Raw genomic sequence first — 13,773 nt, 5'->3', positions numbered from 1 at the left:
GCTTTATTGTCCCGCACGCCACGAAAGAACCGTTGGCTGGTAGGGTAGAAAACTTTGCTTGAGAAGAATGCGGGATACAAAGCTTCGTAGCTGCGAAGGTGGAGAGCGTAGCGGAGAGGAATCCGGGGTTGCGCAGTGAAGTGCTGATCGGAGCGGCCGCGCAGTTTCTTCTACCGCTACGGAAGCCGCTAGCTTAACCTGGGCCAAGCGCTTGGGAAGCTATCTGGCGGCCGCCCTAGTCTGCGAGGTTTCTCCTCCTGTCTTGTTCTTACTCCATGGAGCTAGTTTCGTACTACGTTTATTCTTTGGTTGCCGCAGCCAAACCCTCCGCCTACATTTTTTTTGCTAAAGAACTCCGTAATAATAGAACTCTACCCACTAGCAATGCATTCTAAACGTATCTCCCACGCACTTGTAGTAAGCAAATTGCCGAGCAGATACGTTCAGTTTCCGCGTAGTGGTTAATACAAGGTGGCGCGCACAAGGACGCCATTCGTATTTCTCATCAAGGCCTCCAAACGCGGTGTGAAAAGGGTAACACATATTCAACCGCAGCACTCAGCAACGTATGCTGTATAACGGTATTGCATTTTCCCAGGCTTTCGCGGGAGCGCTTTTATGAATAGGGACCCACGCCACTGCCCAGCTCATAGTAAGCGAACCCTCTATCATGGGTAATATGACTAGGTTATACATTCAAATCTGCGCACTTGAGTGTCATAATTATTTTTTTTTCTACAGTTCACTCTTAAAATAGAGCTATATTCTTTATTTTCTCAAGAGCCAGCAAAACTGGTAAATAAATGAAACGTGACAGTCCTTCGACGTTAGAACCTGGACTGTTTTCACAAGGCCGTTTTTTAAAAGCGAAGCTGTTTAGCAAGCCCTATTTTTCGTGTGCAATTAAAAATACCAAGAAATTACCGAGCGCGCGCACGTGAGTGCGGGCCTAGCGGCGACTTTTTCCTGTACTGCCGCGGTTTTTCTTTCATTCGGAAACGGCATCTAGCCGCACCAGTTCAACGCACTGGCCTTCCTCTCTTGATGCCTGTGCTCCTTTAGTTTGCGGCCACACCCCTGGGGTTTTGTCATAGAGGAATTATTGCGGCCATTCATTCACGCGTACATATCGGAGACCAGACGCATGTCCTGCTAACCCGGTCAAAAATATTTAGCCTTTTCTCCCAAAAATGGCATCATTCACTGATTCTTCTCTAGGTCTATTTATAATTCGGTAACCGTTTCTCTGATTCCTACAGGCTGATTATATATGGATACGAGATGGGCGTTTTAGCCCCCAAAAGCCACCCCGTTTCTTGGCGAATCCCCCAAGTGGGTATGTGCCACTAGAAGAGGAGCAACAAGAACAACAACAACGACCGCTCGGCAGTTAACAAAACCAAGAAAATGCCCAGCGCTGGTGTGTGCGTTGCCTTGCGACGACCGCCCAGCGCCCTCGGCGCATGTTTGTCAAGCCAAGAATAAACCCTTATAGATATTGGCTAAGATTGGCCAAGGGAAAAACACCAGCGCTCGACGCGATGGTTGCAAAACTTGCTCGGAACGAGAAAGACTCCATCGTTCACCGTAATCATAGCAACACTTACTCGAAACGATAGGGACACCAGAAGAAGAAGCATAAGCCCCTTCGAGATGATGTCCAATGATAATCACATTCCAAGAAATGAAGGAAGCTCACAGCAACAATGATGGAGTAAAGGTCGTTGCGGCAGCGATGAAGATGCAAATCGGTTGCAATGGGGGACTTAAACCGTCGTGATGGTCGTGAAGGTTGCGTACAGCTTCGCTACCTTCAAGCCTTACGCGTTAGTGTGAACTTCATCACATTTTTTTCGAGGGGGGGGAGGGAATAATACTATTGCTGCGAGAACTTGTTTTCTGAACGACAGCGATCTCGAGGAAAACAATACAGATCAGTCGGAATAAGTGAGCTAGTCGGACTCGATTCATGTTCAGCGGTGAGACACCCAAATATCTATGCGGGGAGGTGTGAATTAAATATTTTTCAAGAAAACCAGCCAACATAACACGTAGACGAGAGGAGAGAAGAAGAGGAAGAAAAACGCAGCAGTGTGTTTGCATTTTGTTTTCTTTCAGTTCTCTTTCTGTGGCGCATATGCGAGGTTTTCGTTTCACGGATTCATTTTGTAGCGGGGCCCTCGGCCTTTAGTTTTACCCCTGCACATGCGAACTAATAAACGTTGACTGGTGCGGAATTGTGGGACCAGGGGTAACACATCCACTTCTTTCGTTTTGTCACACTTTGTCAGCTGCCTGAACAACAATACCGCGGAACCCATCTCTACCGTCAAGGTATATCCATCGGAATTCCAGTTATCTTCATATCAGTCCTGTACACTTCGACAAGTACAGGTATAAAAGGTACGTTCGTGCGCTAAACATTATTAACAGAATGGCGTTTTCTCTCTTAGGGGTGCCATAAAGTTTTTTCTTCAGGATGGATTTGGGTGTCTTTGTTTCGAGAAGGCAATTTTATGATCAGTAAACACCAAATACCTACCCATGAATAATCTTTTTCGCGGATAAATATCATCGTCGACGTGAAGGGGCTCACGTCGGCCATCATCATCAGTGGTCCGGCGCAGAAGAAGAACGAGAAGACGAGAAGGCGCACGCTGATGTTCCTGGGCTCCTTGATGCCATTCAGCGTGGGAAAATGAAGCGTGCCGTGCGGCCACGCTACGACAACCTGACGCAGCAGCTGCTCACCTTCGCCGTCGTGGTCGCCGGGAAAAACGCCATATTCAAGTTTCCTCGGCTGCTGCTGCTCTATGGTGGGGGTACGTGCGTCCGTTCGTTCACCCCCGTCGCTGCTTTGTAGCCTATAAAGAGTTGAGCGGCTTCTTCGCACAGGTCAGGAATTCGCTTAGTTACAATACTGGAACTATTCCTAATGGGGGAGACTGGGTACGCAGAAATGCGGAAGCCAAACAAATTGTTCCCGCCTAGGCCTAGTGGAAGCTTCCGGTATTGAGAGCTTTCACGCGGTTGGCCTAAACCCGATTTTGTGTGTCCACAACTGGGTAGGCAAGTTTGTGATTCAGCCGGAGAAAGAAATCAAAATATCTCTTTGATTTATTAGTTAAATATACTTATTATAGAGAAGCTTCACATAGCTTTGGTTGCGTAGAGGATTCGTACCCGTGGGTCATAAACCACCAGCGTTATGCGTGTAAAAAACAAGCATTGTTGTCGGGTTACGTATAATCCATGAACAGGTTGTAGCAACTGTCAGCGCCCCCTTGCACTTCGCGGTAATTGGTAGATGTGCGTATGAGAAAAAAATAAATGAACCGGTTTCCACCGACCATCTGATGTCGTACCTCAAGAACCTAGTTAGGTTGTGTAGAGTGCGTGTTGTGAAGTAGAGGTCACGAATAATTAGGACACCCGAAGAGGAGATTGCGACCCAGGAGCAATGGTCAGAACAGCAGTGCGAGAAGCGACGGCGTGCTGCGAAGACCAACACCGAAGATATAGGCCAGACGAGATGACTCGTGTCGCGACGCAGGAAACTCGGCGATGAGACGGAATTAGCATGCTGCCGAAGCGTTTAAACAATAAAGAAGCCTGATCGAAAATTATGGGACACCTATGGGATGGAAAATTCTGATTTATATTTGGAGTGACTGACCAGTCGTCTCTTTCGTCTTGTGCACACGGGTGGTCTTTTCCGTCAGGCACGTCGGAATGTACACGACGTCGCGGATACCCTGTAACCGTCATGTCCTGTCTTAACGGACATGCCCTATAAAACGAGTGTGGATTGATTGGCTAGTTGGTACTCAGACATCGTTGAAGCACAGTGCAGTAGAACAACAGGACTGAGGGAGCGACGCGGACACAGCACTGCCAGTCAGTCCTATATAGGCGTTAGTCTAACCATGCACTACAGAATCAAACGCAACCAAGTAACGTTAAAGCTATAGCATGTTTGCTTTACCTCAATTCTGCGTCACCTGACTACGTGTAAGGGAAACGAGATTAACTTCTGGTCTTAGCCATAGCGACACTAAATATGAACACTCCTCAGTTTACACTGACGTTTTCATGCCGACCAGCATGGCAAAATAGTTGAGAAAAGAGAGCTGAGAAAACAACACCTTAGTTATTACCCGTTTTGACAACATTTAGGAACGTTTTTCTTCCTCAAAACTCTCGCTATTTTGATGTTTAGAAAAGCACGACGAAAAGATTGTAAAGTGTACTGTTGGGCGAGTTGGTAGTTCATTGTAAAAGATGCTACAGCGCGAAATAAAACACGGACAGAGAAAGACGTCCCGTCAGACGACGGGACGGTCAGCGCTGGTCCCGTCGTCTTTCTCTGTCCGTGTTTTATTTCGCGCTGTAGCACCTTTTACAGAAACGATTGTCACTGCACAGATTTCTCGCCACACTCCAACGCTTGTGACGTATTCGCAGTTCCCTTCCTTTTCGCTTACGTGACGTTCACCGTGAGCGCGGTGATACCCATCATGCACCTGGAGAGCACTCTGAGCCAGTTCTCGGGGTCAGGAAACATTGGCATCTTCGACACTGTCCCGGCCATGAGAGGTGGGCAATTGCCTCTTTTTTGTACTCCATTAACCAAACATACCGTTTATTAGAAAGGGCATACAGAAGAAATACAAATTTGTTCAATTTAGAAGAGTTTCTTTTATTTGCTCGCTGGAGTTCTCTGTCGACGCCGACGGTCGCGACAGAACCCTTGGTTGGCAGAGGTTTAAAGCTTCGCTTTAAAAATAACGGTTCAAGTTCGGGTTCAGCTTGTGCAAAAATAAGTAAACGGAGAGGTATTGGTGGCTCGGTGTACGATGGAGTCATGCAGCACTCACACGCTGCAATCTAATATGAAAGAGCAAAAGGTAGAAAAAATAGCAACACACAAAAAAGCAAAAGCAAATAATTTAGCTTAATAAAATAAAACCAAAACCATCAGGACAATACCACACTCTGCAAAACTTTCCCATTGTCTTCCAATTCTTTCCAGTGAAATTGCTAAATCGTTTATCGTCATGGTGATATTACACATAGCAGCCACATACGGGTGGTGCACAGCTTGCGATACCAGAATAGTTACCGGCATTCATCACTTGTTGTTAGTTAGTGGCCTTGCCCGCCCTCCCTATCTCTCCCCGCTGCATACTCCAGTGGACCCACAAACATACAACAGACATATACATGACTGTCATGTTGGGTACTCTACACGGAATGATATTGATTAGACTGTAAGAGCTTTCACACTTCCGACGTTATGCCTGACAGTTAAAGCGGATAGTTGGCAAAATGTACAACAAAATCACAAGCGGCCTTTTCTGCTTCATATGTTACGACTCCGCTGGTTAAACTGTCAGTGTGCGTTGACACTGTGCTCAAATACTAGTTGGAGAATCATCTGATTAATTGTCGTTAGAGTTCCGTAAGCAGGAATTGTCTTTTCAAGAACAGTCCAAATCTCGTTACGAGGTGCTGGTTTTGCACTATTTCCCAGGCCTGGGCTACACGATGAGCTTCTACTTCACGCTTGGTCTAATAGTGTTCTCGACCGAGTGCTCCTACTCGACCGTCTTCCTCGCCAACTGGTTTCGGTCACCACTGGCTTGGGCGGACTGCAGCCAACCGTGGTCCGGGGACGCCTGCTACGTGCCCAAGAAGAACGTGGTACGAGCTCACCGGTATAAGCACAGTGGGCGACGAGGAGGGCGACTTTAATAAAGCAGCAATAGGTACAGTCGTCCGCTGTCTTAGATGGAGCAACGTTTTAACCACTTATCTTGTCCTCCGGCCTCGGAGCAAGGTAATTGTGTCCCAACTGTTGCATTTTTCTTAAATTTAAGGCGTCTCTTAAGTCCTTTACACCGGTTTTAAGTTTCTCGGCAAGGCTTCCGAGTTATTCTACGTTAAAGTTGAATCTCATGTTCGAGCTAAGCGTGTGGACGACCGTACATATCTAAAAACTTCAACAGCGCGAACTGACAGTACGAAAGACGAGAGACACAAACGACGTAGACGGGCGCTGCGTTTGTGTCGTTTGTGCCTCTCGTCTTTCGTCCTGTCAGTTCACGCTGTTGAAGTTTCTAGATCATGAACCAACTAAATCGCACCAGAGTCTTGTTAAGACCGTACCTATGTTTGTCGGAAATTCGGAGTCGTAAGTAACGGGTCAATATATGCTGGGAAAGACGCGACATTTCTCAGGGAAGCACGTATACGCCATTTGAGTTGAAAAGAAAATTGGGTACCCTCCGCTCTGGGTCGGGTTCGAAACGTGGTCCCCTATAACTGGAGATGAGTACGGGACCTATTGAACGTAACAGTTCGATTACTCTAGTTTGGTAAAAGTGCACGCAACGAATTTGGTCTGGCCTTTGACACATGGACGTGTGCTACAGATATGCACTCAGTGCTACAGGAAAACTTTGAGCATGACAATAACAAAGTTGCACTTGAGCGAGTAGCAAAGCACGCTCACGGAAATAGCATACATGTAGCGTTAACAAGGACGATTTGCCAAGCCTCCAAGTCATCGTAATTCAAAGAGGAAGAAAGAAAGCGCCCATAAAAATTAAGGATGATGACGATATTTAGAAAACACGCGCGTACTACTGTACACGAGCCCCGTCATTAACGTCGTGCACGCAACATTTGTTCTAAAAATTTCATTGATTCTGTTTATGCGGACGTGGTCACCGAACCGTCCACGTCAACACCAATGGTGAGACATGTCAGCCCACACAATACCTAACGTAAGTGTTCCACAATTCAACACGAATTCGCATGTAGCGCATATAGAGTGCCTAGGTGGCCAGGAAGTTTTTGCATGAGATGCTATTTATCAATCGCCTTTGCGTTACCATATCCGTGCACTGATTTTCGAAAAAAGAAAAATAATGCCACGGCCACTCAGCAGTTCTTCTGTAGTTGTGAATGCGAATGCATTGGTGCTTGAGTTCTCTCGCTGTTTTCGGTAACATTTCAGTTTTCCCCTTTGCGTGCATGTCTGTCACGAATCGGAGTCGCGTTGGGAACCTGTTGATGTCGGAGACGAGGATGCTAACAGGAAAGCTTCAGAAGATACCGCGGCGCCTTCTCTCGCTTTTCGACCCGCCGCGGTGGCTCAGTGGCTAAGGCGTTGCGCTGCTGAGCACAAGGTCGCGGGTTCGATTCCCGGCCGCGGCGGCCGCTTTTCTGATGGAGGCGAAAAGCAAAAACGCCCGTGTGTACGAGATTTCGGCGCACGTTAAAGATCCCCAGGTGGTCAAAATTAATCCGGAGCCCTCCACTACGGCGCGCCTCATCGCCTGCGTTGCGTCGGCGCGTTAAACCCCACAATCACACAATCTCTCGCTTTTCGACGATCTGAAGGCGCGCTGGGCTCCTTGATACAATTCGCTCTGCCCGTTTCATTTTCTTCATCTTTGGCGATGTCACCACACGTTTATCCATCCACACCCCCGTTTTCCTTTGCGTCGGAACAACTAAACCCGCCTCGTGAGACGTTAATGCAAATTAATGCCAAATAGCCTATCGCATCCGCTCACGATCATGATCATCATCATCAGGCCGGCGCATACTCGCGCAGCTGAGTGTAAAATGGTAGTCCGTGGTCCTACGGAGAGAGAGAAAAACAATGGCTGACGGTTACTGCACTCCCTAATGCGACATTTGGGCTCAGGGTGAACTGCAGTCTTCTTGGTCTCGGCGCATAGCTGCTGCGTCTCAGGAAGTGATCGTGGGGCAAGCGAACGAACAGCGGCGCGCCCTGCTCTGCCGTCATCTGGCAGCGCGTCGCCGCCGCCGAGCATGTTGTTGCAAATTGTGTTTGAACCTCCAGCGCAAAAGTCGGTGCTTGTAAGCTTCTGCGTCCGCAGCGCGAGCTCCACCTCGGGAAGTGATCGCAATCTGCGTCTAAGGAAGTGAATGCGCCATCGCCAAGCGCACGACGACACGCCCTGCTGCGGTGTCATCTCGCAGCGCCTCGCTATCCCCCAGCATGTCTCACTGCCTCCCCCTCACACATTCGCCATGCGTCGCCGCAGAGGAACGTCTAGCGACGGATCGGCAAACCACCCTCCCCCTCACGCTTACGCCACACTTTCCTGCTCCGTTTTGTTCCTGTCTTCAGCTCTCCCTTCGTTGGCTCGGTAAGGAAGACAACGGCGCCGTCAAGCTACAGTAGCGTGCGCGAAAGTGCTGCGCACTGAAATTTTATTTTGGAGCATTTGTCCAAAGGACTGCTCGGCTTAGTGGCAAGGTTGCAGGGACTTATCTAGTCCCGGCACGCTCTTGATGTTAATGATTACTGTGGCTCAATGGAGCGCTTTTGAGTTTTGAAGGTTATTAGGAAGTTTGCAAATACAGTACATAAATTGGTAAGGAATACCGAAAGAGGTCCTATATATAGTTCATTACTTCGAGCTACACAGGGTGTGTGCCCCATGGCTCACATCTGAAAAAGGGCTCGGTGGTAGGAATTGGTTGGACGGAAGATCTCAGGTTGGCTTTCGAATATTTCAGTACAGGTGTGGGTATGTCTAGGGGGGAGGGGGGGTGGGGGGCAAGGGGTGATTCTGTGTTGCACACATACCCAGCACACCAGCGTACAGTGAGGAATCTTTCCGCGCCCTACACACTTCGAACGTCGCCACGGCAGACTTTTCAGGAATGGCAATCAGCAACACGTCCATTGCACGTTGACGCTTCGCGACATCTTCAACGTCACCGATTACCAGCAAATCGCTCTCCAAACACAGGCAGTCCCGCACCGCACTACTGAATACGAAATTTCTGCCCCGAAAGCGTCCCTTCAATCACGCATACCAGCACTCGTGCTGGTACAATTTAAGGCGTCGTGCGTGCGTCGCTTCGCCACATTTGCTGCTTCGAGGTTTCGTTTTCCTGCCGGGCCCTCCGCTTACGGGCACACTGTTGGAAAGGATCTTTGTTTCTACTAGCCGCCCGCCGCCTCCAGCTCCCGATCGCACTCGCGTTTACGTTCGCTGCGGCTTCGTAAAACGCCTGCTCTTTCCTCGAGGTAGCCGAAGGCCTGATAGATGGCATTGAGTGCGGAACACTGTGGATGTAGGTGGATTTTAGCTTCCGTTGTGTCACGCCAGGCGTCAGCACCGCTTGTTCCGGCTCCTTCTAAAGGGCGGTGTATTGAGTGGTGTCTTGGCTTCCGCCTTACTACGCCAGATGTCAGCACCATGCCTTACTGTGTTGTTTTGGCACCTCATAGAGGGCGCAGGGTGGTTTTTTGCAGCGAAGAGGAAAAATCCGCGCGAATATTGCCATAGACAAGTCGGCTGTAAATTGGTGTGAACAGCGTCCTGCCGCAGGAACTTACATGGGCAGCACGAATGTGAAAAGGGCTTGCGTGGGCGGAAGCCTTCCGGTGCGCTTGACATAGTTCTGCCGTCGTCACAACTAGTAAGGGGTTCCGAGTTCACACGGAGGGTAAATTCCCGCAGGTTAGTCGGTGCACCTTTGCTTTTCCATGGTTGCCGCTGTGTTCCGACCCCTTACTAGGCCTCTTGGGATCCAGGAACGACTCTAAAGTCGTTTCTGGATCACCGCAGTTTTTATAACTTTGCTGTCAATGGCTTCGGTGGCTGGTCTGGTTTATTGCACATTGGATTACGCGGCACTAGTTGTTAGTGACAGTTTTTGCGGTAATCCACACGATGCGACGACACCTACGGCTCCCAGGAAATGTAGTGTTGCCTGCAGGTGGCTGACACCGTAAATAGGCAAAATTTCTCTTCCCACTTTGCCTTTCCTACGAATCCCCCTACCAACCCAACACTTGTCTGTAACTGCACCCAACACTCTGTATAAATGTCGACGGCTGTACAAGAAAACAAGTTCGCAAGGGAACACTACAGGCTGAACAACTTCAGGTTTTGGCTGAAAGGCAACTAATTTCATAGCTTCTTCACCTTTCGTTAGATTGTGAACGCTACACTGCGTGTCAAGAAACACATCAAGACGACTGACTCTCATTTCCCTATTGTTTCTCTTCCATTTTTCTGTGACTCAAAAGAGTGCGTGCTACTACGCATGAACAGCGCGTATCACACCAACGAAGCAATAGGAATGTTGCTACCTGGAATGCAACGTCCGCGACCACGCGTAGTATTTTTTTATTGCGCCATTTCGCCACAGGGCATAAGTAACAGAGGAACCATAGAAAAAAACAGGACAGAGGGGCGACACAGAAAGGTACAAAAAAAGAACACAATTTAGCGATGCACTAAAGGAAACTATAGAGTCAAGTTTCGGAAATGAATTCCAACAGTTTGTTGTAGAGGGAGCCGTGCGTCCATTGATGAATATCAAGAGGGCTGCCTGGGCGATGTCCAGTGGCCCCCATTTGTCGAGATTGGGATGGTTGGAGCCCTGGACACGTCCCTAGAAAGTGTTTCAATGTCGCCTCAGCAGCGTGGGGCAGGGTATTCACGCCACTACTATATTCATGCCACTGTCGAAAAAGGAAAACATATTTGTGCACTTTAATGTCTTTTTATTGCGGTTTAGATCATTTTGTAGGCTGCCCCAAAACGGCTTCTCGCAGCCGACCGACATCTTCGGCATGTGCAGAAATGCAAACTGCATGGCCGTCATGCTCGGCTTTTGTCGCAGGTTCTCTGTAGCAGCATCTACGAGCAGATGATGGAGCGCTACCGGAACTCGCGCGTAATGGAGGGTGTGCCAGTAACCGACGGGAAGTCAACGGTGTTTGTCCCTGAGCACGTCTACAACAACCTCAGCGGGGTCGACTGCATCAACGGCTCCGAGAGCGCCACCAAGGCTTTCTTCAAGTGAGCGGTGCCAATCATTAGGCAAAGCACACAAACATTTCAAGCCGTTTGTTTTGTCGAAGCGCCTTGAACGTTACAGGACGGTTCTACCGCCAGCCCGGGAAAAAACACCGGTGGCCAAACGAATAATTTATCAGTGTAATGGGTTTTTTATTGCTGACTCGGGGCTGAAGGAACTGCTATTTTTGTTGTCAGGAAACGTGAAGCCCGACATTTTCACCTTCCAAATACATCAGAACCACGCAGTTGCAATTTTGACTGGTTCAGAAGCTCTCCAAAGACAAGGACGTATGAAGTAACAAACAAGAGCGCAGCGCTGTCCTCGTTTTTTCACTGCTTTTGATCTAGCCAAAATCTATACTCAACAAACCCCAACGTGAAGCTTTAGTGCCCTGCAGTACAAGATATAGAAGCGGCATAATATGAAAAACTTCTAGCTACTTCCGGTGTTGCCGTATGGCATGCTTCATGTAACGTTTCTAGCCATCAAGATAGCAAGGAATCTTTACTGCCGAGCTAGTCAACTGCGCCGCCAGAGTCGTACCCGCGAATCTAAAGGGCAAACAAAAAGGACGAGCATCCGATGGCGAACACAGCTCTCTCGGTCCGATTTTTCCGGCCACGAATGGGCTCGCTAACACCGCATGCCACTACGTACGCACGCGTGGCACACGAACCGTTATGGTGCAATGGCCTCGTCGTGTAATGTTTCGGTCTTATCCTCCCTTTTCGTTCAGATAATAGTGGCGAGATCCATGCATAACTTCCACCGTGCCCTAATGCGAAGAAGGCTCTGGTAAGTTAGGTATCTGTCGGCATCACCATCAATGTCATTACGGTATAACGGGGGCACACTGTTAAACATTTCAAGGAAGGGATGTGGTGCCGGCGCAACTGGTTTCCAGTTAACAAAAGCGTGACCATGTAGGATGAGAAAATAACAGCCTTTTATGGCTGCTACCATAATTGGCACCCTTTGGGGAATTTTCGGAATCGTCGCGGTGCAGGCAGTTCCGAACTATTTTTAGCGGCATTCTATTCTGCTTGTTCAATGGCCATGAGCTGCTGGTTCTCTAGTTATTGTCGCAATGAGAATTTTCCCCCTAAAAGTCAGTTAAGTAGATGATCAAAACTCCTCCTCAAAGCGATTTTTGACATCACGGTTTCCACGAAGCTATATGTTCAGTACGGCAGCAGGCAGCTCTTAGATTCCACGGTCTAATCATGGGTCACGAAGACGGGTATGTCGTGTGAAATGCTTCCATAAAGAAAGCAGCCTACAATTTTGTGTTTCTGAACTATTTGGGAGCCCGGAGGCTTTCAAATAGTTCGAAGGTAGCGTACTCTGACAAATTCTCACACCTAGCCAACATGTCATCACCGACCCTCTAACGAGACTACCAACTTTCAAAAATCACGTCCCAATTTCCCCATCACCGATCCCTTCTTATTTGGTTGTTGCTGCTGACGGCCGCCTTCCTATTCATATAATTTCTTATAGGCACGCACCCCAAAACTACTCCCTCTAATCACTAGCAGCGAGCAGTGGGGCGAGGCGTTGGATCGTTCTGACCGGATGATGCAAGCCATCAATGAGGCAGCCGGAAGAGCCTCCGAAATAGTCCACAGCCTCCGGCAGGTATAGTTAGCGTCCTTCTCTAACGTTCTAACCTCTTGCTTGAAATATTATTGTTCTTTATAAAGAAAGGGCTGAAGGTCTTCTCCGTACTGGGGACGACGGTAAAGGAGGTGAAGGAAGCTACATTTTTTTGTTAAAAAATAAAATTCGTGCAGCTTGCACTCGTGGTGCGAGGTAGGAGAAACCGCGGAGCGATGTATCGACCTATCTTCTTCCGGCTTTGCTAAGTTTGCTAGGCTTCGGCGCAATACTCGCGGTTGGATTGTAGCCATGTTGTATGTTCTCGAGCAGCGACACGACGGCGTTCCCGCTGAGCTTCTTCCTCCCTCGGGAGTTACATACTTCTTCGTAGCCATCTCGTATAGCCATCTCGAGTGTAAACGACGTGCTCATCGAGGAGTCACGAGGCGCTGTGCGTCACAAACACGGCGACATGAAGTCGCCGCGCCGGTGCAGTGATGTCATGGCTTAGCTCCGCCTACGCAACTGCGTAAAGGTCGTGCCGGGCGCCCCGCGCCAGAGGAATTTGTTTTTCTTTGAATTTTGGTTTTTCTAACGCTACCGGACCAATCTCAAGATTAAACAGCTCCGGCCGCTGTTAAAATCTACAAGAACATGACAGTCTCTTAAGGCACTGGGCCAGGAGGAGGCGATGCCCACTTTGTAACGGTCTTGATGTTCGGCGGGAAATGACCTCTCTTCCCCGCCAATAAAGTTTCTCTCTCTGTCTGTCCGCAGTGTCAAAGTACTCCGGCTGGCCTCTAACAACCCAGCAGCGTTGCACCCGGAAATAGCGGTCTGTACGGCGGCTCTGTGGCTCATCGCCTTCGGAATCTCCAGGAACGGCCTACACAACGCCAAATACGTACGCTGGCTACTTTAAATAATGGCTCTTTAATTAAAAATAAATTACACTCGCTCGTTGACGTCCTCGCTTTTTCTCTGTACTATTTGAAATTCCACGCCAGAGGAAGGTGAACACGACAAGCTGAGGGTTATTAGCTTTTTTCCTCAACCGGAACCTAGTTTTCGTTGCGATTAAATATCGCCAATACCGCCTTTGCGTTACCGATTGCAGAAGCGGTTTGGTTGGACGTGTTATAGAACAGGTTGAGCTATGAACCATACGTGAAACGAGCTGCTTCTAGATATGCCTGCTTTATTTATAATTTAAATAACGCATGAGCGTCCAATTCCCCTTTCCTTGGCGGGCAAACATTCTGCGCTGGGTTCCATGCCACGGGAACTCCTGCTGCATGCATTAATGAACTG

General features: G+C 48.6%; 1 protein-coding gene across 1 annotated transcript; it reads left to right on the top strand.

The window, feature by feature from the left end:
* Positions 1 to 2,698: 2,698 nt before the first annotated feature.
* On the top strand, positions 2,699 to 10,866 carry LOC144179999 (sodium-dependent acetylcholine transporter-like). Its single transcript, XM_077708411.1, has 4 exons — positions 2,699 to 2,822; positions 4,465 to 4,596; positions 5,534 to 5,703; positions 10,684 to 10,866. Exons 1-4 carry the CDS (start codon positions 2,699 to 2,701, stop codon positions 10,864 to 10,866), a joined length of 609 nt encoding a protein of 202 aa, XP_077564537.1.
* Positions 10,867 to 13,773: the final 2,907 nt, after the last annotated feature.

Source organism: Haemaphysalis longicornis, unplaced genomic scaffold, assembly GCF_048455015.1.
Source record: "Haemaphysalis longicornis isolate Haplotype H1 unplaced genomic scaffold, Haemaphysalis longicornis Haplotype H1 scaffold_4, whole genome shotgun sequence".
Classification (NCBI taxonomy): domain Eukaryota; kingdom Metazoa; phylum Arthropoda; class Arachnida; order Ixodida; family Ixodidae; genus Haemaphysalis; species Haemaphysalis longicornis.
The sequence above is the reverse complement of the archived record's forward strand: the minus strand, read 5'-3'. Positions and strand labels throughout refer to the sequence as shown.

Bases quoted from the DNA above. Each gene is read 5' to 3' on its own strand.
- LOC144179999 (XM_077708411.1), top strand. From the start codon at position 2,699: ATGAAGCGTGCCGTGCGGCCACGCTACGACAACCTGACGCAGCAGCTG. The intron at 2,823-4,464 runs GTACGTGCGTCC...ACGTATTCGCAG, and splicing joins GCTGCTGCTCTATGGTGGGG to TTCCCTTCCTTTTCGCTTAC. The intron at 5,704-10,683 runs GTACGAGCTCAC...CTTTTGTCGCAG, and splicing joins ACGTGCCCAAGAAGAACGTG to GTTCTCTGTAGCAGCATCTA.